We start from the raw sequence: 27846 nt of genomic DNA on the forward strand, positions 1-27846 counted from the left end.
ATATTGTCTAACAATATACAATAAACAGGGGCAGTCGGCCCTTAGCAGCAACGGTAGAAGCCGAACAGTTTGATGACATACTCGCTAAGCGAACAAATCGTATGTTATTCGACCAGCGGACGGACGACGGACCAACAGCTACAGGTATTATTATTTTTGCGGGAAATATCCCAAAAAGATAGGGGGCCAATACCCTATTCCCAAGTTATCAACCAGCTATTTCCACTTGGGTGTCAATTATAAATCTCCGTCGAAAGTTTTCGTTAGAGCCGCTCGACCATATGAAAATGATGTCATATCTAAGAACTTGATTAACGAGCAGTTCTCAGGGGCAAAACCAAATTTAGTCAATGTTGAACCCCTTCTATTGAATAAATACGTTTAGCAACGAACAATAATTGATAATATCTCGTCTAGACATGCCTATTTCTATTAATACTCATATACGGGTTCGGTTTTAAATCCGTTGATAGATATTACGTAGCTACAAAATGCTAGACTTTTCGCCATTATTGCTAGATAGCATCTCACCAAAACGGAAACGAAAGCGACATAGAAAAATAATCTAACGTGTGTTAACTTTATTTTTATCGCTATAGCTGGGCGGGTGACAGTGTGATATCAGCCTTATTCCCTGGGCCGACCTGTTTCTTCTAAAACCCAACTAGAGATCCATTTAGCTGCATTCGGTGAATGAGAAGCCCAAAGTATGTTCGCCCTATCTATTGTAGGCCATGCACCGTATGTATCCATAGCGTACGACTAACAAAAAGAATGTCATATTTTGTTCAGCTTGACAATAGCCTTAGCCGTTTTTTTGTGTCCGTCTTGTTTCGCGCCAACTTGTCTCGAACCCGTCGAACTGGATAGCGAGGCATTTGGGAGATCAACAGAGATATTCCTTTCCTGGTATTCACTACAGCCAACCCAACTGGTAAACCTGTTCTACCTAAGCATTAGTTTCAAACTAGAACAAGACAATTGTACGTAGGTCATCATTCTGTTGAACGGACACGGCTTTCAGCTCTGTTATGCAGTAATTAGCGGAATAGTCATTTATAGATTACACGAATTAGAGACACAAAAAAAAAATCTAACTGACGTGTTGTTACGCGTCAAGCTCAATTGTGAAGAAGCATCGGGAGTTGATGCACGGGATTATGGTGTTGATTTTGCTGTTAAAAGGGTGTAAACTTTATCAGACTATTACGACACGGAATTGTGTAAATGTTTCATTCTCAATAGTCCAAACATAGTTTTGAAGAATCAATTACTGTATATTATGAGTGAGATAAAAATGTACCATGCTTTATATATGATCCACACACGATCATACGCAACGATCACAGCACTTCAGGGCAAACTAATGTCCGGAATTCCACTCACAGTACAACTTCTGAATCGGCACTCAAACCAGTTTCTCCCTATCTGAAACAAGTTTCGATTATAGCAAAACGTCAACCTTTGACAGCTGTCCTCCTTTGGCCGTCGGCAACACCGAGTCATAGGGGTTAGATTTGGTTTCAGAAAAGCTACTTAGGACTGAATGAGATGAGCTGTGGCTCAGGACAAATTGTTGGTGACTTGTCGGCTTGCGCCGTATCGGGCGGCAACCGTAAGCAAACAGCTGATCAAAAATTTGTAGAAACAAATATGAAATATTGCATCAACCGGCAGACATGTGATTTTGTCGATGTGAGGGTCTACAAATAGAAAGAGGCATAACTGTTAGTTTATCGTTACAAGCGGTACTGGAATATTGTTATAACAGCTACGCGACCGTGTGGTAAAGCGAAAGGCAGTAATAGCTTCGGTGTATCATATGGAAGACTAGAAAGTTCGAAAAATAGTATCTTGGTTTTTGCGATTGAGCATTTTAAGTCCCTCCTTCCCCGGGCCCCGTGTGATACTCAGAGAACGAAGACCGACAATGTTTTATTTTTAAATACTAGTACAAGTTGATTGATTAAGGTATTAGGGAATTGACGTCCTGTAAAACTTAATTAAAATTTCAGCGCATAGTTGAATAACTTTGAAACTTTGAAGCAGTAACAATAAGAGATATGGATTTGGCTGAGAGCTGGAATTTGGCAAAAGGAAACGTCATTTAGCACTACGATTGTAATATTATTGTCGAAATGGAGAAACTGGCCCTCACGGAAAAAAGGCGCTTTTTAAATTATCTATTTTTTTAAATGACAGAAAATAGGATTCCCTTCCCAGACTTATTTGCTAGTTAGAGTTCTAATCCAATAGAATTATGCAAAGCATCGCCGCGTTACCTTTACAATTAAACGATGTATAATTTCGTGTTATCTAATTACGTTTTATAGCATGAATGGTACTATTTTACAAGCAAAGCTCATGCTTTCTATAAGTACACGGTATTGTTTTGACCAAGTAGAAAACACGCCTGGTCGGCAAGTGTACATTGCTTTATTTCAGGAATGTCCAAGACATTTACAATACAAGATAGACTTTCCACGGTGCACTGGCGTACAATAGTGCTTTGAAATCCCTGCTTTATCGATATATGGCTGTATATCAAATCAATAATACAATTCCTATACTTATTAAATGACAAACTATTAAGGTTTCGCTGAGTGGATCCTTGTCGGCTCTACACAGGACGTATCTAGCACCAGTTGTTACACAGGACGCTATCTAGGATATTTGACAAGACAGCGAAAGGCCGCATATATTTCAGTTCGGTTACCTCCAATAGTGGTACCCCTCGTGCGTTCCATATTGCTCAGATACCGGCCCTATACTGTGTCGGGTAATATTGTGCGTACCTCGTTTAAAGCCAACTAATAGCAAAGCTGACCGAATTAACAGTATTTTTATTGGAGATCTTATTTGGACTACTGAACCCTTCATAGCCTCCCTAAACGACCGTAACGACACAATACCTAGCCATGAACCAGATCATTCGGGAGACTCACTCCGTGTGGCAATTCAGTGCATTAGTCGCATATTCATCATCCCAGACTCCGACTTATCAATATGAACTTTTATTTAGAACTTAATTTTAAGACGAAGTTGATTCACCTCATCCAACCGCTATTATAGGCGTATATTGTACACATGCTATCGAGTACTAACCTCTCCAACTGGCTCAAACATCAGCAAGGACGCCCCAATATTTCAAATACTTTTCTTTTTCGAAGCGATCACTTACCTCTTCTAAATGTTCATAGGCCATCAGCGCCACAGATTAGGTATTTTTCAAAAAATGCACTTTATTGATCCTAATACATGACGATCCATTTGAGCCGTATGGATCTCTTTATCCTGGTAAATCCTTGAGCCAATAATGAAGAGCCGTATCAAGGCCGACCGTAGGCAAGAACCACGGCAATGGAAAAAATGAATTTGCATTGCCGACGAACGACGCCCTATTTCTTTTACTATCACATGAACGGCAGTTAACATGGGATCCCATTGCTTCATCCATTATAAACACTTGTTAACGTTTCTGAGCCCGAATCCAAATGCTAGCTTGAACCGTACCTTCGAAACTCATAACTCCAGATAGCAGGACGTTCAATTTAGTCAACTGATAGAATTTGTTTTAGTGTGTGTTTCTCCTCTCAAGCAAAATTTGCTATTTGCTTCAGGGTGTGCTTTAAAGCTCCAGTTTATAAATGGTCGGGCGTTACAATATAACACACCGCTGGTAACCTTTGGTAGGTGTTTCCTTGCGGCCGCTCGCAAAAGGTCCGCTTCGTTTAATAACGTGCCCCTCATTTTCGTATGAGCTGCGCAATGTATGTCTGTATTATAATACATAATATTTTCAGGCAGCACAGTACTCTCCCTTCGTAGAATCACAGTAAATAATTCCGCTGCTGCGACTGCAAGTCGCTTCAAAGCTAACAGTCTACATACAAGACCTGTGCACTTCATTGTGACAGACACGTGACAGAAAAGACCCGTTCTTCAGCTCTTCACAATCACTAACGGCAACGAGGTTTCGAATTAACCGTTGTATATATGTCCAGGAAGCTAATCTAGAGAAACGGCGTTTGACGTTTTCAATGTAACCGCACCCGCGCACCGCTCAATATATATATATATACGTATATATGTGAACGTAATCATTCAAAGCCTAGTTTCATAGAAAATAAAATCATCTAAAACAATTTAAGCTCTTAGGAAACAACCCGGAGATGTGTTATCTGTACGTGCAATACTGCCAATTGTCCGCACAGGAAAATTGATCGATAAGGCCTTTGGCGTAATATTAGGGAAGCCATCCGAATGAGATTCTGGACATTGTTTAAGAATGACGATGCCTCAATGTACGTGAATGCTGACTACGTAGTCTTCATTCCAACACCACTTAGCCCATCGAGCCTTGCAAGCGGCTCGTTGGCACAGCTTAGTAAACAGTGGGTCCACGTATAGGCACGCATAATCGGCTCAACATACCCGGCAATGGGATACATATATCTCTGTAGAATATGGGCCACTCTAATAATATCATATATTATTACGAAGCCTATGCATTTGCAAATTTACAACCGCTGTCTGGCTAGCCTGAATGCACGTGGATCATGGACTGCTTAACATTGAAATAGACAAATTATGTATTTGCGTGGACCGACAGCCTGTCCTAACTGCCGACAGGCCAGAAGGTTTTCGTCTGCCTTCTCGGAGAAGGGTACTGTTCACGCGTTCACAGTATACTTAAAAGGACAGATCTATTAACAGAATTATCCTTATTCAGAAATGGCGTTATGAAGAGGGTGGCATAATGAACCTGAAAATTGTCAACTCTGCGGAAATGATGGCATTGCCTTTAGGCATTGTTAAAGGTATTCTTCGAATGGGGGCATAGACTCGATAATATAAAAGCCTCACTTCTCTAGTAGACTAACGATAAGATTATACACAATATTTGATTTATCTATCTATCTATCGATTTATTGCAATGAAATTGGAACTTATAAAGAAATAGATATCTGCGTATATGTTTATTTTGTTATTCAGCATTTCCATCGTCTCGTCTATTAAACTGTTGCTGGCAACGAATTAATCCCTAAGCAGACATCTGCTAACCACGTACTTATGCCTGTTGAATCTGTCTTAGCCGTGCTATTCTCTAGATTCATTCAGCTGTTTCCACTCTGCACCGGAACTTCCTAGGAACTTCGTGAGATACATGTTATAAAAAGCCAATAAGTGAATGAATCAACTAATGGAGTAGCTTTAGCAACCACTGCTCGTACGAAAAGCATCGATACTCTATGCTAATAATTCTACACACCGAAAAAGCTGAGTATCGTGACACATTTTCACGCTGCACTGTTTCGCATCAATAACGCAAGTCAACTCGAGAGAAATAATCCAATAAAACAAAGTTCAGACCTTTTGCGTAAGGAGATAATCGTCACGTAATTCTGTTAGACAACAATACCCGCCTGTCCTCCGATGGCAAGCAAACATTTGCCCTCAAGATCATGTGTACTGTCACCATTTGTGTACCATGTAGTATTTGGGTTGTTAGCCTAAGTATAGGTCAGAAGCCCGCAATGTTCACGGTCATTGATGTTGCCAAAGAACAGACAATCGTTGATGTCCCCAGTGGCATTCGACGGGGAGAAGCAACACAGAGGCTGGTAAGGAAACCGTGGATATGAAGGTGGACGGAATGAAACACCTTAATCCGTCGACGCTGCTTTCCGCCTTCATATGATTATTGCAGCTTCTTCGAAGTCATTATTGCAAGCGATAGTAGTGGTAGCTAACTTATCGGCTACGCCTGCATAATAAAAAGGCCGCTTCAGGCAAGTAACTTACACAGCAAAATAGGCTTGATGTGGGGAAGGTCACATTATCCTGTGCGCATATCAATGGTGCCTGGGGCCGACCTCGAACGGCCCATCATCGTCAGCATCAATGCACCAACATTCTATAACTATAATAAACTCGTCTCTCGGCAAGCTAATGTCACGTTTGTGCCGTATGTTTACAAATGCATAGCCAATTGGCCCTCCAGACACATGGGCTTATATAGATTTGATTCACTTTAGGTAAGTTGATCTGAAAAACTGAAACTATTGTTGGACGTAGAAAAACGGGAAAGAAATATTCATTATTTACCCCCCAAAACAATAACCAAAGTTTTCATTTATGACGTGGAGTTAAATTCTGCCTAAAATTAGACGAGTTATTTCATCCAAGCATCCAAACCTTCGCGGCACATTATTAGCATGTTGAATAGTATACTTACCGTGTTCATTCAAGTTAGTAGACCCTTTGTCAAATGTTTTGATTGAATTTTCGTAGTACTTATCGATCGTGTTAAAAATCTTGCTTGTTTACACATGTCGGTATTTTTATTACTAGCATTCTTGTCATTACATATGTATATTGTATGCCATAGCACATTATCATGGCGAAGTGCGAGAAAAAAATTCAATATGTAACTTGAATACACCAGAATATATCATCTCCATTAGCTTGATGGCGCTTATGGGTGTGCGTTAGAAGAAGTGACCATAGACCGAATCTTTGACGATTTTGACAAGAGGGTTGATGTTCTTTAATAAGTAGTGAGAGCTTGCCACACGAGTTGAGGCTGTCACCGGAACGTGTTTAAATATTAGATTAGCACACGGAGGTCGGATCGGTCACAACGTGTCAACAGGTAAAACGATTTTACTCATTGTGTGGATAATCCGCATGGGACACTTATTTAGATAGTGTATTTCATTTGAAAAAAATAATTATTTTTTTAATATACGGTTTGATTTTTCAACAGTTGCCTACTAAAATTAGTCAGACTGATTGAATAATTAAAGGTTTAAATAAGGTCTTTAATATAGTTACCCCTTTAATATAGTAACAGCTACTAAAGTTTATTAATAATTTTCAACTTTTCCTTATGAGTCAAACACGCAATGTACCGGAAACAAGATGGAGGAATTATACACATTAAGATCGCACACATGGATAGGACCTTACACTTGATTACTAACTTAAGGTTACTCCTTTAGTTTAAAAAGCAGATCATGTCCGAGAGAACTTTTGTCTGCTACTAATATGTTAGAACTGTCAGTTGAGGAGTCATGTCATCATATCACCCATATCGAATCACTTCGGCCTCCGTCTGCAAACTGCAACTTGCAGATTGTCGGCCGTTTCCGGTACGCTAACAATACGAAATGCTCTCTTTCGCTGTGTTAATAATAGTAATAAATAGAAATTTGTCTACTAATGATAATTATCAAGTAAGGTATCAAGACAGTTAATTATGGGTCTGCGTACGCTTCGTGCCGTCCCTTTAATCCTTTTGAAATATATTACACTACTTGTGAAGGTTCGTTCAGCAATTGAAAAAAGAAAGAATCAGTTCCCAACAAAAGCTGCTCATTCATAAGGCCATACAATGTTTTATGGTCAAATTCGCAGGAGCAAAATATTTTCATCTCAGTAGTTTTTTAAAGCGCAGACCTATTTGCCATCAACAAACGCAGGTGTCAGAACAAGTTAAATCTGAGGATATATAAAAGTATAGTCACCGTAACAAAACAGAAAAGTGACTACGCAATGCGGATGCAGGTGTTGAAACACCGTTTTGCAAGTGGCGGAGCACGTACCCCATCGGCACTATCGATTGTCCTTGGCTGAACTGACCCGCGGCTACTCATAGCATTAATATCAGAAACTGGCCCATCCATCATAAAAAACCATACCTCATACAATTTAGCAAAACATTAATTCTTGAAAAAACAACGATGTCTTTTTGAGCGGCTTGTGGTAGAAAAAAAATTATGAAAATTAGTACAGACCTACGGAGTGAAAGTGCCGATGAAAGCACTACACGGTTGGCTGCAGCTACGCTAAGCACGGATTTTCAAGCTATTGATGGATCACGCGAGAAAACGCCGACAGTCTCGCCAGCGGCGACCAAAACATGCAATGGTCCCTCTATCTCAAGCACACAATTGGCTACAATGGGTGGGATAGACTATGATACGGTACCGCTATTGCCTAATCTGACAATAATTACGGAACTACTCCATAGGTGCTTTCCCCAAGCCTATTGGGTTTACATCGACTCGTACCTCCGAATGTATCCAAGCTTGGCGTGCGTGCTAGCCACAGACAAGCAGAAGCTTGTCGGCTGTATCCTATTCAGACTTGAATGCCAGCCAGGATCGGAAGTGCGAGCCACCATTGCTTACCTGGCTGTTGACGAGAATTACCGTAAACGCAAAATAGCTTGTAACCTTATGAGGCGCGCGATCCAGTTACTGAAAAGTGAACGCGTCAATGAAATCATATTGCACACAGAGGTGAACAATCGGGCCTCGTTACACCTGTATGAAAAATTCGGATTCATACGGCATGAGCGAATTCCCGGATATTACCCTACTAATGTTGATGCTTTCCAGCTAAAATTGCCTCTTAATTGAACATTTTGCCTATTGATCAATGTACTTGTTGTCAAATTGCCCCAGTATTTTCAGAAGACAATAAGTAATGGTGATAGCGTGTTCGTTCGAAGAACTATGAGCTAAAGTTTAGGAAAACAACATGGGGCAACGTGCAAATACTCGTTATTGGCATTTACAGAAATTAAACTGATTGCTTTGGTTGTTACATAGAATGGTACCACAGAACTCTATGAAAATACCCAACGCAGATAGTCAGCGTATTGCGCCGTTCCAATGCCCTCAAGTTTCATTTGGCGATTGAGTGATATCTCAGCTAATCGGCACACAACAGCTCGAATTCAATGCAGAGTTAGTGGATAGTATACATATGTACACGTACATAAGAACACACACACACACACAAGTTTTAGCTCCGAGACACGTACGGTCGATCATTGAATCTAGTGAAAAATGCTATCTTGCCAGTAGTGTCTTTCTCCCAGCGGTTTGTCAGGAAATGAGGTCATTGGTTATGGACGTGTCCTGCATGAGTAGTGTTTCAAGTAAGATCGGTCAGCTCTAAGCGATTAGACAATAACTAGAACATGTAAACAAATCAACTTTTGATAAGGTTTGTAGCTACTACTTTCGAAGAAACACACCGACATAACGGGGCCAACTGTCCTTATCGTTTAGATAGTTACAAATGAGAGCCTAATTTTCCATTCCTCTTTTAAAGATAGCCTGATATATCAAACATCATTAACCAATAGTAAGCAGTAAGCCAGATCGCCAGCTAACGAAAATATAACTAGTGATGACAAAACATGGCTGTCAAAAGAATAGGTCCCGTTGGTGTTTGTGATAGCGCTTTCATAAACCAGCTAATTCGAATAACTTCGATATTTCATTGGAAAAAATGATGACTCCTCGTGCGGTCATTTATAATTAGCAATAAGCAACAGCCATTATGTTTAGTTCCGTATCTTAGCCTACATTGTGCAGTATTGCAAGGCTATGCACGCAGGGCGGTCGTAAAGTTTCAAGTGTTAGTACAAAAAGAATATAAATTCAATCATTAGAAAGTTCTTCTGCCGCCGTTCGAATTAATTATTATGGCGGCAACTTGTGAAACCTCATTTTCTAGCCATCGATGCATAAACCTCATATACTCATTAGTTGTCTTAGCTGTTTTCCCATTATTTCATTGAGTGTCTCGGATCTTATTATATTCGAAGGGTGGCGAAGTGAAAGTTAGGAGCGACGAGGTCGAATTTCTACAACTAATCTGGCTGTATTGTCAGTAACACGTTCGTAACGTTATACAGTTTCGACGGGATGAAGTTAGCTTGCTTGCAAAACCCTATTATACTAGTAGCTAACTAATCACAATACAATTTGTTCATCTACAAATTGTCCGCTCTGGTACGATATGGCTGATTTTGACTTGGCAAGTCAAACGCTTGAAATTGGATTAATCCTCTATGCTCAACACAGCAGGTAATCATTTACTGTGTACTCGTAACGTGCAGAGGAGTAGCTATACGTATGCAGAACGTACATGCATGTATGTATGTTGTGGACGGGCTTCTAGGCTCTTTTGACAACTGCCTAATGAATCTGCCTAGTAAGTAAAATTTATACGAATAAAGAGAATTATTTTTATATGTACTTTATTATGAAATCAAAATGTTTCGTTTTGAAAGGTCTCAATAAGAAAGTTCAATCTGTTTTTGTGTTCAAACAGTGCTGGGCACAAGATAAATAACACTTAACAATCGTCATCTTTCGAGCAATAATCTATAGTGGCTATAAAAGTGGTTATTTTATAAATCTGAAAAATCTGAAATAGCTATAAACAAAGCTTTTTATTTTGTAGCCGAGTCGAAACACTGACTAGTGTAAAATATCTAGATGGTACATCAGATTATATTTTACTTTCAAAAAATCTTTTTTTTTTTCGTCATTATAGACTGAAAGTACTTGTGGCATTCTTGTGAACCCTCGCCAAGAGGGAACATAGTAGCATAAACACACAGGGTAAAACTAATCTGCGTGATGGTGTTATAACAGTTACCCTTGAAGACAGAAATACAGCAAAAACTCAGATGAACATATAAAATAATTCCTGTTTGTATCATAACCAAAAATTAGTTCGACTTTTACGTCTGCTGTTACCATTCAACATCTAATTTGTATTTAACTGGCCGTAATGAGCTTTCGGGTTTGGGCTGAAATCAATACGTTTATAAGTAACTTGGACTTTTTATTTTTATTCGTGCAAATCGTGCAGCATCCAGTTAGCGAGACTCGACGTAGCGATGTTCGTGGTTAATAAATTGAAAATTTCCAGACTAACAGCTGTTTCAAAGCACAAATAGTAGACATGTGAAAGCTAAGTAACTACTATACACATTCAATAGTGACATAGATGTATGAGACTATAGCAGAACTGAGCCTTTGAATTGCCAGGAAGTCGACCTTGTTAACCTTCGAAGGTTCAGGGGGTGGTTTAGTCACCTGTTGATACACTTGTGGTCAGCATACCTGATGCTTGTATACAGGTTCTATGAAAAAAAAAAACATTGGAATTCTCAATCCATATCCCTATTGAAATCGATGGTGTTTGTTTCAACTGCATAGACGTGCCCCAAAAACTGCCTGAACCTCCTAAGGCGGACCGACGCTAATCAGTTATCAATGCAGCAGATCAACGTCTGCATTGCACCACTTTGGAGGGGCTTTGTAACGAATAACGGACTAATACTTTGGCAGCCTTATGTTAAACCGTACGGCAGAGGACCGTACTAGATTACCGAACACTTTCAAGGCTAAGAGTGCAAAGTTTCAGAAAACCTGCACCTCTGCAGGTTTGTGACGTAATCTGTGACGTTAGGGTTATCACACTATAACATGTTTAATTACAGCATGAAACAGTTACCCTTGAAGACAGAAATACAGCAGAAACTGTAGTTGCGATTTTGTCATGCCAGGCAAAGGCCATTAGCTTACCGAAGGAAAGAGCGTTTTGGCACAAATGGGTCCAGATTTTTACCTGATAAATCTGAACTCAAAGCTAGTCGAGCAAATATCCCTTATATAATTCCCATTTCTATAGATGTCTGTTAGAGTGCATGAGATTGTTCTGTTTTTGCTGCAACTGCCGTATGTATCATCATTATCCGTTTGTTATAACATATGAGAACCTTTAGTTGCTCCGAATTTTCGTTACACAGGTATTATCAGCTGCTGTATCATACACTACCCCTCGTCCATCCAATGCTTAACCGTGCGCGAAGCGGTTTTTTTAACAACAAAATCTTTGTGATTCGTCTCATTGGTTCTGGCTAGTCGTGCGATCACTTCTATGACGCTTTCGTGGTAGACGTCATATAGAGCTGCTCCACCCGTGGAACAGAGCCAAAGTATGTGTCGTGTAACAAAGGATTATTCAGATTGTGCCACTGGGTCAGTCATATGATTTCCGTAAAGTGCGTGCACTGTGTGCTCAATTATTGGAGAATATTTCGACGTTGTTCTTCTCAGGGGTCTAAAATTAAAAACCTTTGTCCTGTGCCTGTCAGTAAAGGTCGGTCAGTGTTTAGCCGTTAGTAAAGTGCTAATTATTGGACAAGCTGTGATCTTTAGTTCGGTGCCCATATATATATATAAATGCTACATAGATGATTTGCGCAGAAGCTAATATACTACGATTCATTAAAAAAGAGAAACACGAAAGGTATCTGAAAACATAATCGCGAATATATGACAGACATGCCGTTTCCGGCCTGCAAACGAAAGCCATTGGCCATAAGCAGCCAGTTTGTTATACACCCTCTTTATTTTCCACTTGACGTCATATCAGATCAGCTTTGTTCTATTGGCAGGTAATAGAATGGATCTTTAGAGACGAGCTGGTTCGATTTGCCGCCGCCGAGGAGCACTAATGGCATGCATTGGGCTTTTCAGTCGCTTGGCTATAAATAATAATCGCATAGATATTTCGCGGAAGTGAATTGCGTTTCTTTAACTGTGACCAAGGAACAAGGAGGATGTGTTTATTATCTAGCACTTGACCATGAAGTATATTGGTAAAAATCGTTTTAGAAGCATTTCGATACTATAGAATATCTTGTATAATTGATATACAAATCCAGGTGATGTTTGTAGAACATCTCCAGTTCTACCCATATCGATATGAATGATAAATGTAGGTTCTGTTCGAAAAGATCGTGGTCTGTTGAATTATTTCGTACCCTTTCGTGCTTATTATTTACATTAGATTTAGTTGCTGTTTGTGGTCATCGGACAAGCCTCTCTCCGCGTCCGTTTCAGAAGTGCCCACGTCGGGACCACAGTTTTTAGCGACTAGAGACAGGGAAAGTAAGTGGCGTATAGTTGAATCCAGTTTCATAGAATATTGCCTTCACTCCAACTATAATACGGTTTATATCGGAGAAACACGAGTGAGCCGTGGAGATTTCTTTAAATAGGAAACGTTTTCAATTTTTCGTTCTGAGTAGAAGATCTGTCTAGGTAATGGTAAATGGTATGGTATCGAAATCGCATTTTTGGCATGGTGCTTTATCACACCAACCATCATTGTTGCTTGAGAAAGGCAACTCATAAATGTGCTTCTGTACATTAATTCAACAGAGAACTTTAAAACGAAAACTGAATGTGAAACGCTATTATTCCAAGATGTTTTTCTAAAGTCTTTTTGCTTTTGTGTAACGAAACTGATTATGGAAGTCTATGGCAAGTCGTGCGGGCACTTCTATAACGCTTAGGATATGAGACAACTGATATAAATCCAGGGTATTTGTATAAATAGGGTGCAGAGGCATTCTAATGTCTGTGCACCCTATAAATATATTTCTGTTAGCGCAAACTGCTAGTCTGATGGATCTGCCAAACGAATTTTAATTCTGCATCCTGAAAAAAAACATTGTTTTTTTTTAAACCGTATTAAATACATCATACTAAACATTGTTATGGAGGCATAAGTTAAAAGTATAGAGGTACCCAAGTTCGAGATTAATTCACTTCCAACGCTAATATATATATATATATACCTTTCGTACCTTAACAAATCTAGTCTTTTCCATTTACGCCTCATGTAATTTCTTTTTAAGATTGCCGAGTATACCATACATCTGATGGAACATTAGCATCCATAACGCTTAAGTAAACTGATGGAAATTCATAAGATCCTTTCCTGCATATCTGTACGTATAGCTTGTTCTGGTAACGCTTATCGGTTCGTGTATGCTAGAGGCTGCACGCCTACGCCAGTCGCCACAAGCCAGACATGTAGAACGGGTCCAGATAGACAAATAGGAAATGTCAGAACAAAATAGTGCTCCAGGCAGATGTCGTAGTAACACTCGGATTAATCGATTGGTGTTGAGGACGCCATACAAATACTTCGTTTATTTACTCCGCTGTTAGTAGCTATTTGATTTGTTGTATCTATTGCGTCCAGCGACTGCAAACTGTATGTTTCAACATTTGAATAGATTGTTAACAAAAAAAAGCAATTCCGTGATTTCGTGTGGAAATTTACGATGAGCAAATTATTACTGGAAGCGAAATGCGTGATACGTCTCTGGATATAACATTCGATTAATGACATCCTGATTGTTTCGCGCGGCTTCTCAAACCCGCTAGGACCGGCGCTCGAATCGCATCCGTCACTTGAATACATCCAAGCTAGCTCGGCTTAGACGGCTGTACGTTGTTCTGGTTTGTTTTTCTCGCCACACAATATTTACATGATTATCACACTACTAGTACATGAACATGTTAAATCTGTACTCGCATTAGAGATAATGATGAATAAGAATGTATGGACTGAAAAGTGCGCCTATTAGGTGAAAAATTAATTATTATCATTATTAAGCATTGCTTCCGGCTTATTAACGCTACTTGCTATTAAACTTGCCAGAAACTCAACAATAATGATATTAATCTCATTGTTGCTCACCTCAAATAGAAGTGAAATAAAAACAATATATTCCAGTCTGTGTACATCAAGGTTGATCCTTGATACATAACCACACAAGTACAACAATGCCAGCTTTACGTTAAGTTAGGCTGTCGAAAATGTATCGACCGTTTTTCTAGATAGATAAATCATATTCAAGTTACGCTGCGTCAGCGCTGTCACTTAAAAGCTGAGATCTGGAGCAGTAGTAGGTGTGCTGATATTTTTTAGAATATCTTCATTTGAGACTTTCTTAAGAAAAAGTGCCCTAAAGATGACTGATATTTCTGAAAAATTTAGCTGTATATTACGATATTGGCACAAAATCTGCTCGGGCACATAAAAAGGTTTGCGATGTGTTTATGATCAACATGCATTATCAAGCGAAATGGCCCAAACGTGCTACTGCCACTTCCATTCTGAAAATTTTTGTGTAAAATACACTTGTCGTACTGGTCGGCCAACTTCCGAAAAGGTTCATCGCAAGAGTTGAGCGGCACGTGAATAGCCATGACAATGATAAGAAGCTAAATATCGACCACCGAGTAGTTTTGAACTATTGAAAAACTAATTACCTCAATGTTTACCTGGCAGACGAATCGATGCAGAAGTATCTATTCAAACGTATTTCCATCTGTACAACTCTTTATAAAGCTAACGTAATTGAGTCATTCCTAAAGCAGTTGATTATCGGTGAGGAATATTGAAGTCACATATGACAATATTGTGCTGTGATGATGTAATAGAAAAGTGCTTTACAACCGGTGGTAAAGCCCAGCCTGACGCCAAAGCAGACGATGCATTATGAGTTTCTGCTGCCGCTGACAAAACAATTGATTCGGAGCTCTACTGTCAACAACTAGCGGGATTATAACAACTAGTCATTGAAATGAATCGACGGCGAGCAGTGAATAGAAAAGCCATAGACGAATGTTTTGTTTTAAACTTGTTATGTCATTCTTAGGAAAGGAACAGTGTGATGCAAAGTTTCACCTTCTATTAAAAAGAAACAACGCCGATTAAAAGTTTCTCAGAAAGAGAATCGTTCTCAGATGTTGACCTTTTTAAATCATGTTGGTAAATGTGCGGAAGGTTGTTCTTGCATTGTACATCTAAGGGTGTACCGCGAAGTTCACAAATTAGGTTTTTCTTCCGAATTTTAATGGGACAGTTCTCTAGGTTAACTCACAATGCTACAGTATAGTTTAAATAAGGTTACGTAAGAATAGTTTGAAGGATAAATTATTTATTTGAACTACTCGGAGTCCATCCGTTCCTATAATTTTGTCGCAATCAATACAAGATATCGCTGTGTGTAGAGTTCTGTCGTTGATTTTTTTAATTAAAATGTAACCCAACTACATTCACTTATTCCCTTTACCTTCACTATGAATGTCATATTTAACTCGCATGATGTGCATTGGTGGGCCCATGAGACACCACATAATGCAATTTTCTTATATACCTCCATCTGTTACCCCTGCACATGATGGCTAAAGTTTGTTCAGTTAATGTGCTATGCCGGTGATGTCACTAGCAAAAAGATAATTGATCCACGGGTTACAATTGTTTTTCGCAAAAATTAAAGAAATGCCTGATATCTACAGTACGCCGCTTAATTCTTGTGGGCAGCTGAGCACTTGCTGTCCCTGCACCTCACATACTTTTTGATTTCCAGTAGTATAGCAGCTTATATGAAAGGAAGTTGTAAAATATTTTACTAACCTAAATGAGCATTTAGGTTGCTGGATATAATGGAAATTATTTGAATTATGCTATTTTGATGTTGAGAAACCAGACATGATGAATATACTTCCTGTACTCTTGGAACGGCTACAGCTTTAGATGGATATCGACAAAAGCGCAGAGTCTTCTTCTTAACTCGTGGATAACTTCGAATTCCTGAACGGAGCATGGGCTGCCGTACTTAAATATAAGCACTGATATTTTGTAACCGGCAGAATGGAGAAGGTGTAAGTAAGTAAGTCGACAAGTGTCATGCGAAATGTTTATTCTCGCCTTTTAAATCTCTTTACTTCGTCAACGATTTTCCGGAATCACCTGTTTCGTGTGATCATCAAAAATTTACGTTTCGAGTATCCGGGTATGCTTCCCATCAGACGGATAGTTCCCTGCATGACCACAGTTATAATAATGATTTCATTGTTTAACATGAACTACGAAAAAGTTTGCCGGCTTGATAAGTTGAGAAAATAAGCAATATGTAAATTGTTATTATTACGAAAAATGAAAAACTAAGTCAAGTGAACTAATTTCATATACGTACAGTCCGAGACCTATGCAGGTTTGTGTTTCAGTAATGATAGCTAGTTGCTACAACAAAAATATACGGCGCATTCATTTAATGTGTCTGCATAAGCCGTCGTTTTGAATGTAATAAAAAAAACTCTGACCGAATTTCAAAAAAAAAAAAAGCTTTACTTCTACGAAGTTTGTAAAACAAGTTGGATGTTTCTGACGTTTATACGACTACTTGCTACTCTGCGATTGTTTCAAACACATCAATAAAATCGGACAACATACTTTACCAGGCTCTCCTCGACAATTAAGTGATATCACATTGTCAGGGGCTATTATTTTTGAAAATGGATATTCGTTTGTTCGAAACCTGAAAACGGTGCATCACATCTATTTTATTTGACACATACATTGAATAACCTATCTATTTAAAATTTACAATTTTAAACCAAAGGGAGAACCAGGATGGGTACACAAATTTAGGGCATTCAACCTCGTTTCTACATTACGGTCGCAATTACCGTTTGACTCGTTTTAAAAATTCCGATATTATCAACAATTAATATATATATATATAATATTGTTAATTTAACGGATCATATTCACTAATTTGAGCTGCTTACGCAAATATGAACCCGGAAACGTTTTTTCTTTCTTACGCGGCTCAATTTTACGTTTCAGACGTTCGGGTGCATCACAAGGTACGTAAGGTCATGTAGCATATAGTACAACGTAGTCTTTGATGGTGACGACAGCGGTTTCGAGTTCACTATCGACAAACGCTCTTGGCTAAGTTCTATTGGATCCGTGCACTTCGTCTGTCTAACACAGTGATGTTGATGTAGAGCTTTGGATCCTATACCAATAGAACGCACCGCAGTCACGGCTCACTGCAATATGCATCAAATGGCTTTGTTATAAGAGGAATTATACCTCTATTTTCTTCCCAATCGGCTACGAGATTCTCCACTCAATCCTAGTGTGGCTTCATTGTTGTCGAAGAATGATTTCAGCATCTTGTGTCCGATAGTCGGATGGCTGCCGCTAGTTTAATATTTCACATTGATATCTCCATGCAATAGACGATACGAATTGTTGTCGCTATACTGGACGTCCTGTTGGCCGAAGCCGTTAGTTGATTTAAGAGCACATTCACACCTGGCGCCGTGCCCAATCCCATTTACGTATATATATTTGTCTAGCTCTGGGAAGACCCAGGAACGGATAATGACAGAGCGCGTACGGTAGACGACGCTTGTCTCGCCAAAGCAACGTACCTCTCAGTGTACAGGAGAGCATAGTCACCCCAATATGACCACAGTTAACTGAAATGCCTAGATGATTAATTGTGGAAGTACGCAAGCAGGCATCTATGTCTGTACTGCCAAAATGTATGTCCGTTGTAGCGTATTATATTGTAAAATATTTGAGCACTTAGCTTCGATAAACATACAAGCTATGTACATAGGTGGGTTGAAGCTGTGGTCTAAGCTATGGTTTATAGCAAACATACACCTGTTTAAATAAGATTATTCAGTTAATTGGACTCATACGTTTTGTTCATAAGGAATAGAGGAACAAGTTTCTTTTAACACTAGAAATATCGACAGCAATTTGTAACTGGAGGTTTTTTAATTTTATTCGAAGGCAAAGAGAACTAAAGAAATCTATAATCTAGATGTAAGTTCAAATTGTACTCCTATCGAGTCTTTATAGACTCATATATGTGTATTTTTTCATCATAGGCAAATATATTGCTTTTTAGCATTCGAATAAATCGCCGGAGTCGCGCACAGGAAAGGTATTGATACTCCAATCGACGAAAAAAGTTTGCCCATACGCAATAGTCGAACTAGTCAAGTTGAAGTACTGCTGAGAAAAACGAGAAACATCCTATTTTGTAAGTGCCAATCCTGACAGAACAGGCCACCTTATTAAGTTTAAGCAAACAGAAAAAAAAATCACCGAGGCGACAAGAACCTGAATCTACAACAGTCGATCCGATTTTCTTGATTTGGTTGATTTTTACTTCAACTTAATTCACGAATATGTTCTACATGTAGAAGGCACATAAACAGCGCACGGTGACTGCGAGGAGAGTAGCTGATTTCCAGTTGTCCTTCTCAGCTCACATCGCTGCTTCCGACAATTTAGCGACCGATTTCTCTGTCTTGGCTCGCTTTTTTTCGACAATACTATTTGTAAATACGAGCAATTTCCTTCCGAAAGCAACTATATCAGCACCAACGAGAAATTGCCTGCTCTCACGATTCCTCTGCTTTCCAATATCATATACATAACTACGTGCACGACCTCGCGGTATAGTGAGCAGTGACTGTTGCATGGGATCATCGCACTGGACGGCCGATATCCGCGTCTGCACTTCCCACGATCGGAACTATTCAGATTGCTTTTCTGTACTAACCATCTTCATCTAGTCTGTCACACCTTTAATAAGCTTTAGTTGGAAAGTGAAACGGATCATTCATCTGCGAGCGGTGCATAGGAGGTCGGCGCTAATGTCGGAAAACACCAAAATGCCGATAATTTAGCGTTAACGTAATTTACCGTTGATCATAATAAGGAATACGTGAAAGTGCGAGTAGCACGTGCGGTACACGCAATTGTCTAAATCGTTACATCATACCAACCAGTAATCATAATATGAGGAACTGCATTAAAATCTGTACTTACAATCATGGCTCTTTTATATACGCTTTGCATACACACGATTTTCGGTGTCGTCGTTTTTGTCGATAACCTCATCATATTTAGTGCAGGCCTAGTTCGCATCTGATAGGCCTATGCGCGTCTTGTAAGCCAATACCTGATGAAAATTTATTAAATTCGAAACACAGCAAATAAGCTTTTATCTATGCACAATAACGCCTTATAAGATAAACTAAGAAGTCGTATGTTACAAAAGTGATAGGTTAGCTCAACGTATAGCATACAAGTAGGCAAGCTTGAACTACTCATAATTTTGAAATCAACGTGTACTGCTACACAGTCTATCATGGTGAGGAAAATACTCCCAGATTGAAATATCCGATCTCCTAACTGGGGGGGGGTCACCACACTTACATTAGCGAAGGCATTGTTCATTTAATGACCGACAGAGGAAGCCATGATACGATTAAATCCCCGCACCAGTCGACCTAATTTATTATGCTATTACATGCGGTCTATCCCTTTCCAACTCTTATATGGCAAATTACGAAGCTCATCACAATGGCGAACCTCGAAATGAAGTAGCCTTATGAGGCAGTGAGAAATATATTGGTCAATTCGATAGAATAGCAGCATCTGTGCTGTGTCCTGAATTACTATCTCAGCATAGAATCATGATATTCTGTCATTATAGCTCAATGTGGAATGCATCGAGTGTAGTTTCTTCAAATGCAACATTGTATCTTATGCTATCAGAGAAGATGAGTGGTTTTCGAACGAGTCGAGTGAGTGAAGTATGGGTTGAGGAAAATAGGAGACTCGCCGATAAATAGGTTCATTTTAGCTTGCTCAGATGACAGCCGTGCTAACCAAATGATAAAAATAATGATCTCGCCTTTAAGAAGTAGATATGCTCATTATTTGGGTTAAAACTTGTTGTCGAAGTTTGAACAGGTGTATGTAATGTAATACAGTAATATCGTGCAACCTTGAACACTATTCATTAATATTGAAATATCCATGCCCATTTCTTGTAGCAAGCAGTCTTTATCTCAAACCCGTCATATATGTGTAATCCATGAATGATTTAAGCTGATCATATTTAACACAACAGAGTTATTTCGAGGAGTCAGATGGCTCTTAAAGTACAGTAGCATAATATGGAGTTGTATCGGGAGGTCCTTCAAATAATGACCTTTTTGCGTCCCCTGAGTAGGGGGTTCAGAATCAGTGAGTGTAATTTGTTACTTGTGACTTGATAGCCACAATCTCTGACAATCAGTTGACACACTAATTCTTACATAGGTCATGGAAGTCTAGGGCTTTCCTGTACGCTAATGCCTGTAAACTATCTCGGTTTTTCAATGTAAATTTGTTTTTCGTAAATTTCGAAAAAAAAAGTACGTCTGCAAAGGAAGGCCAATTAGGTTCCACATAGAAGAATAAGCACATGAGTCACGATACAAGCGTTATTAATATTAGCATTATTATTATTATTATACGATACGTGTATAATAATACGCGCGTACGCTCCAACAGAGCTTATGTAAATTATTTTATATACAGATGACTGACAAAAGTGACGTCTATGATGCCGTACCTTAAACTTAGTAAACAAATTTCACAATGGAATGGAAATACATTCAGCCTGAAATAACTTTTACAAGCCCGCGCGGTTACATTACACTGGCGTGGACAGGGACGGTTCCGGAAATTTTAACTCTCATCTCATTGCCAGAACGCGTTAGCGATCCTCATATTTTCGGATAACAGACGTTCAGGTATGGGCACGCAAAAGCTTGGAACGGACAATTCGCGAAAGAAATTTTCTGAAGAGTTTAGTTCACGAAGATAACGCCAGGGCAAAAAAAAACTCTGATTTGTTGGTAGTGAGGGATGATACAATTACCCGAAGCAGAGCGTAGCAACGTGATATTGTGAAAGTGATTTCGGTGTTGCTTCGCGATTGCACTTACGCGTCGTCATTTCGAAACTTTACTTTTTTCGAGGGTCAAGTTCTCGTATGTTGCTCATATTAGAGTGATGAGTTTTTAGGCATAAGTTGTTAAATTGAGAGCATAAAAATAAGGACGACCGATGCCGGAGGTTCGTACATTAACCCTTCTCAACCTATTGAGTGGCAGGATAGCTTATTTAGAACAAATTATCACAGTGTACGATGTATCATTAAAACACAGAAATAGCACGTATCGTATCAATATCTCAAGATGATCAGCTGTATTTTTCTACTCAACAATAATTGACATCGGTTTTCTAAATAGTCGTTTTTTAGCTTCTAAGCCTAGTTTCCTTAATCATTATTGTAATACCGTCCTATGGATTGGTGGGCCTGCAATGAATAGCAAAATGTATTATCGTTTGCGCTAATATGTATTTGTCATATATGAAAAAAAAAGGCTGCTTTGGCTTTTTTGAATAATTTGCTTTGTTCTTGATAGTTCAGGTAAGCACTTACAGGCCTGTAGTTTACATACAGTCATAACTGTGCAAAACACGTGACCTATTTCCATAAGCAAGCTCTGCAGTTATGTTTCATCGGTGAAAGTAGCAGAGTATCAGACGGTTTTTGTCAGGGTATTAGTAAGACTTGAATTCTGTATGGAACTAAAATATTGATTATTACAATTTCGATAAACCTGCGTGAGTGGTTGATTAAACAAAGCTTTGAGGACGAGCACTTTTGGGCCAGTATGAGGTTCTATGCAGTAAGCTAACCTCTTTCAAAGGACGGAGAAAGATCACGCGAGATAAGGAAATATACGTATGGCTGTCTCTATATACTTAAACCGTTTCTCTCGTTAGTTCTAACAATTACACATAAAAATGATTGTTTAAGCAAGTAGAACTCTACAAAACTCATATTTGATTACCTCGTTATAGGTTGATTTTCTTTCGTTCAACGTAATTTTAATACAGTGCAAATTTTTTTAATGTATAGAATGAACTGAACTCGTAATTCTGCTCGAGTTATTTGTTTCCACCGATTCGTCGGTCCGAGTGTCCTTGGGTTGCTCAGAGAGGCCTCAGAAATAAACATCGGCGTCGTGCGCGCCGTTGAGAGTCCGCACAGTTATACGAAATCTGTAGTGAAACTGCAAGAGTTCTGGTGCAAAGTGGGAGAAAGGTCACATTAAACTCGTCCATCACAACCAGCCCTGGCAACAGCGTGTATGGGACCATCACGTAGCAAAAATAATGGCTAACAACCATAAAAACGATATCGATGTGGACTCGACCGGTTTAGGGTAGATGATGTGCGCTTATTCTTCATATTAAAATGGTAGAACCTTGTTATTAGCTGGTACGATTCGCTGAGGTTTGTTTGTTCGAGAGTTTTGCCGGGATCGTAAGATCAATCGGCATAAAGCATCACTAAGAAAGAAAGCGAGTGCTTCCTTTATAGACTATCTCGTAGTCGTCGTCGCCGCTCACCGTAGCCACTACCAGGCAAAATACAGGGACGCGGAATATACATTGCCTGCTCATCCAGTCATTACCGTTAGATTCCTATCTATGGAGGAGAGCTATTAGAAGGGTCGCCCTCGTAAACTGGTATGGTTCGGATGTTTTGGTGAAGTGTTGCACAAAGGCGCATCGGTGTCTTCGACTTGCCACTAGGAGAGGGGTAAATGGACACCGTGTTTATTCAACTACCTTGAAAATTTTCTTAGAGGCTACAGAACGGACTGCGCAAGGCGCTTAAAAACGTTATACGTGAGATACTGTTCAACACAGGATTGACTGTCGTTACGCCATGGATGAAGTGAGTATTATCGCGTAAATAAAATGAGTGAACATTTTACGGAGTACCGTTCTTAATAGAAAATAATCACAAATGATCGTAGTTGACACATACACTGTTACCGTGCCTAGTTTTGCATTCGATCAATCTAAGCAGCTTTAACTTCAATTTGAACTGTACGGAAGAGGAGATGCTTCTATCAGTATCACCACCAGAGCTCATTTCATGACTGAAGAAAATCGTGGCATTCATATTAACCCAATCCGTCAAAACCCGCCGTAGCTAGAAACAGTTCAAAACCCTATCTGCTACAGTGATAGACAACCCTACCGCTTCGCTATCTTTTTTGAAGGGCTGCTGTAACGCTGTTTATTGTAGATTAGACCACAAATGCTGTCAGAGACTATTTTTCTTTTCTACGAATAAGCACTAAGATGTTATTTGATGATATATTTTTATCAAAACCATTTCGGAGGACCAAAAACTATTTTTATAAGCCCGTTTACTTTCATCAACCTCACAGGTAATCCTAACAGATCAAATTCCAGAAATCTATTCTTATAACCGGGATTAATTTCTATAACATTTGACAGTTAATATGAAAAAGGAGCAAACACAATAGATTTATGCCGTTATATTTGTGAACTACATTGTATAAAACATTTCAAAATTATACGTTCGGCTAAATTTGGAAGTTTTCCACTCAATCGATTCTTTGCGTCTAAATTTTATACTCTACTCTGATTCAAAGATTTATAGAAACAATCAATCAAACGGATTCATCTTCCTAAGATTATTGTTCTAATAATATATAAAGGTGTAGCATAGATTTAAGCCTATTTTGCTTGTTTTCACTTTTCATATTTCGTGTCCATGATGAAACCGTCCGAACCTTTTAACGATACTTTGTTAAATGGAAACGACCAGCGCCCATTTTTGAATCGATAATTTAGGTTGTGGCCCGGATAACAATAGATGACACCGATCTATAGTTTCTGTATTCAACTGGACGTATAGTTTCTCCAGTTTAATAATGTAGAGATCGTTCCTCTCTGTAAGATGGCTTCCGTATGAGTTGATTTCGGACTAACATCGACATCTAAGTACCGACCGTATATTGATTTCAACTGTCACTGCCAAAAAAAATGTCACGATCGACATTTGAAGTGACGAGTCGCTATAAAGGATAGAATTTAAAAAAAAAAAATAAACTACCCAATCTATAAATTCCTAGCATAATTATAAATAAATAGTAACTATTGGACAAGGGCGCATATCGGAGTATCAGGGTAATTTTATGTTGGTATTCTAAATTACATTGAAAAATACACCTCCAACTTCTTAAAGTTGAAACTTTGAAAAGGTGGAGGTGTATTTTTTTATTATTGTTTTTAACTTTTATTTATTTTTGTTAGTTTATTATTGTTTAAGTCGTATCAACAGTAGCGAACCAGTGCGCCTTTTGTATGCCTAACATCATTTTACCTGAATCGGACTTTTACATAGTCACATTTTCAAATAAGTATTCGGCTGTAAGGTAAAGAAATCTTTATCGACGAAAACATTGAATGTCACACAGCTACCCAAAAGTGCCACTCTTAGTACACCTTAAAGGATCTGCAGGTGTACATATGACCATTACCTAGTGACAAGATATGTTGGAGAGCACGTTTTATACTCAGCCGTGTTTGTATAAAGTGTATGAAATAAAACTTTCGATAGACTCCCTTATGGAGCATTTCGTTAATGTATTCTTTTGTGAAGAACTCGGATACTTTTGTGAAGTGGAGTTCAAATCAATTTTCTAATTGTACTCATTTTAGGCGGAACGTGTTAAGATGGAGCATCGCGAGAAGCTTAAGTCTGAGGTGCGAAAGCGCCTTGAGGAAGCTTCAAAAAAAAAGAAAGCATCAGGATTTCTCACAGCCGAACGCAAGAAAAAGCTAAAGGTAATTGTATACTTCGTGTAAGCGTTGCTGGCTGTAACCAAATTAGTATCATCGACTTGTATGTTTATATCTCAAAAATTATGCATACGATACAAAAATACATTTCATAGTAAAATAGATCTGGAAAGTGAATCCACACGCGCTTCACCTGACAGCTTTCTTGTTGTGCGAAATCAACGACCGTATCATTCAGGTTGACACATTATAACCATAACTCTAACTGTTTCCATAACTTTTAACGTAGTTTGCATGATGTCATACAACCATAAGAAGAATGTCAGCGTAAAGCAACTCGTTACGTAATAAAAAGTCGTTGTTGATAGAACCGTACGCTAAAAAAATCGCAGTTGTATCTGTAACGCATAGAAACAAGGCTACCTCAGCTAAAATATGAAAGTTAATCCTAACTAAACAGCCTAAATCCACTTTAACCAATAGAAATTTTTAGCTATTGACTTTAAGGCAGAACCCCTGTCTGACCTATTTTACTGGCCAGTAGAGAGCTCCACTGAAACAGTAATTTTAAATCTCTGCTTTATCAAACGCGCTGATACAGTTACCATATTATCTTCATATCAGTTGTCGTTTCACGTCAGTGATATCAATAATAATAACTAGTGGCCGAATGTAAAGTATAGCACTCAATTATACCTAACGCTATAGGGTACATGTAATACACTTACGAGTTCTCATGGCTACTACATTTGTACACGAAAACCGAAATGAAGGCAAGCCAGGTTTTCAAAGATATATTTATAATCATAGAAACAAACTTCACTAGGCCTAACTATGTAAGAAGGACTGGCCTTGATTGATCTATTTGTGTTTATCGTTTCACAGAAGCTCCTTCGTGAGGCGAACCAAGCAGCAGTTCTCCGAGAGTTAGAAAGGAAGACCGTGCTACGAAAGAAGGTATCTTCCAAGCTTTCGCATTACTCTGCTATATGTGTTGTGCATTTGGTCTATCAAAGTGCATCAAACAAGCAATCGGAGAATACTGTTAACCAGATTAAGCACATTTTTATGAAACTCATTAAATAAAATGAAGTAAATAATAAAACTAATAGAAACCAAGCAATATGCAAGAAAACACATGAACTGCATGAGTAAAGCGAAGGGGGTATTATACATCCAAGGCTGATTCAGTGAGAAAATAATTTAATCAAATAGATCAAGAAAACTAAAGTTTATTATGACGCGAATCGGAACTTTCAGTAATTTCAATAATGTTAATAATTGACAAAACGATATAATACGGCTTTTAAACGATTCGTTCGATTGGACATGTTTTTGCATTAGGTGATCGCAGAGCGCTGTGGCCAACCGGCAGATTTAGACCGTGTCTTCGATATCAGTTCGTATCTTAATTGTCTTTCACAACTATGAAAACTACTAGACATCGAAGTATATAACAAAAGATGCTTCCATTCATATTCATGTTTGTCAGATATGATCGCAGAAACTAATAGACAAAAACATGCGTCATGTGTTGTTGGCATCTTTTCGTCTGCAGATGTTTAGCTGAGCTGTATAGACAGAACAAATACACAAACTTGTCTAGAAAAAAAAAAAAAACAATCACTTCAAAGGTAGCGACGCTTTATGGTTGTTTCCTATTCAGGTTCACTTAAAACATGTCTATTTAGAATGAGATTGAGACTGGACGTCTATCACGCAAATCTTATTTATTAAGCTTCAATGAAGTCTTGATGCTTTGTACAGGAGCGGCTTTTTACTAGCTATAGCATGGCAACAGACGATGCATATTAATGGAAGAAGTACTCTGTTTTTAGAGGAACTTCAATCGGTTATGTCAGGATATCACGCTCGCATTGTCGTTTTAGAAGAAGCTAAATACGACCTTGAATATGAAGTTCGTCAGAACGATTTCATGCTGAACGAACTTACCATACAGGTCAACGAGCTGAGAGGAAAATTCGTTAAACCTGTACTCAAAAAGATTTCCAAGTGAGTTCGGCCCAGTTATAGTCACTGAAGAGTAGACTTTAATCACTCTAGCTAAGATTAACTCAAGATGAATTTTCAGAAATTCAGTTAAGCTGGTGATTAACACTGCTAATACTGTAATACACAACGTTGGAATCACGTCCGTTGTCGGAAAATATATCTTGTTTTTTTAACTCGTCTTAGTAAAATGCTGATTTGTGCGCATTATTAGTAGTAATTAAAGGAGGTTATGTGTACCGCAAACCCTATGCATTTCCTTTCTGGTTCAGTATGTATATATAGATGTGTGTGTGTATACGTGTCTATTTCTTGCCTTATCATATAACTTTATTTTTTGCGTGTATGTTAGATTTGACAAGCTGAAAAAGTGCATCAAAGCGAGCGATGGTGGAGCTACTGAAAGTTTGCACTTCAGTCGGCAATCATTGAAGGCTGTGAAAAAAAAAGTGAAACTCGAGGAGAAAGATAAGGTCTGTAAAAGTCCAATGGCGTATTTATACCGTCCTTTTAATAAATCGAAAAGTAATTTCAAAAGCGGCGAGGGTCAGGAAGCCTTTATTACTAAAATCGATGTCGGCAAAAGCGCTTTGAAATTCTTAGAACCCATTGTTCCTTATTAGTTCCAATTCCATATAATTTAAACGCACTTGCTTAGGCTCCAATTAACTTTTTACAGTTGGTTTTTTCGACGTTTTTTGTTGCAGGCAGAAAGGCCTAAATGGGCCTCACAGAAATCCTGTCCGGATGGCGTCACCGAACTGTAAAATGCGGCATTAAAAAAGCAATATCGAATGTTATAAGAACCACTGCGTCAATAAGGGTGGATTGCCTCACCTTCTGTTTCTGAATATAACTTTCCATATA

General features: G+C 38.7%; 2 protein-coding genes and 2 long non-coding RNA genes across 4 annotated transcripts in view; 2 read left to right on the forward strand and 2 right to left on the reverse strand.

Moving 5' to 3' along the window:
* The window catches only part of LOC111266939 (uncharacterized), a 3202-nt gene extending 1514 nt beyond the window's left edge, over window positions 1-1688 (reverse strand). The window contains exon 1 of the long non-coding RNA XR_002684333.2: window positions 1304-1688. This is a non-coding gene — a long non-coding RNA (uncharacterized LOC111266939). The remainder of the gene's footprint in view (window positions 1-1303) is intronic.
* Window positions 1689-7781: 6093 nt separating this feature from the next.
* On the forward strand, window positions 7782-8426 carry LOC111266944 (uncharacterized). The gene has a single exon (XM_022844809.1). It carries the CDS (start codon window positions 7782-7784, stop codon window positions 8424-8426), a length of 645 nt encoding a protein of 214 aa, XP_022700544.1.
* Window positions 8427-11849: 3423 nt separating this feature from the next.
* On the forward strand, window positions 11850-27846 carry LOC111266942 (troponin I 4; the record flags this gene model as incomplete). The annotated part of the gene is given in 8 exon segments (XM_086971143.1): window positions 11850-11976; window positions 17314-17333; window positions 24889-25014; window positions 25855-25926; window positions 26314-26368; window positions 26808-26982; window positions 27332-27452; window positions 27687-27846. Coding segments are annotated over 8 exon segments (741 nt in total). The 5' UTR covers window positions 11850-11864.
* On the reverse strand, window positions 21511-22811 carry LOC111266943 (uncharacterized). Its single transcript, XR_002684336.1, has 2 exons — window positions 22194-22811; window positions 21511-21652 (listed from the first exon to the last, which is right to left on the reverse strand). It is a non-coding gene; the product is annotated as an uncharacterized LOC111266943 (long non-coding RNA).

Source organism: Varroa jacobsoni, unplaced genomic scaffold, assembly GCF_002532875.2.
Source record: "Varroa jacobsoni isolate VJ856 unplaced genomic scaffold, vjacob_1.0 scaffold_1130, whole genome shotgun sequence".
Lineage (NCBI taxonomy): Eukaryota > Metazoa > Arthropoda > Arachnida > Mesostigmata > Varroidae > Varroa > Varroa jacobsoni.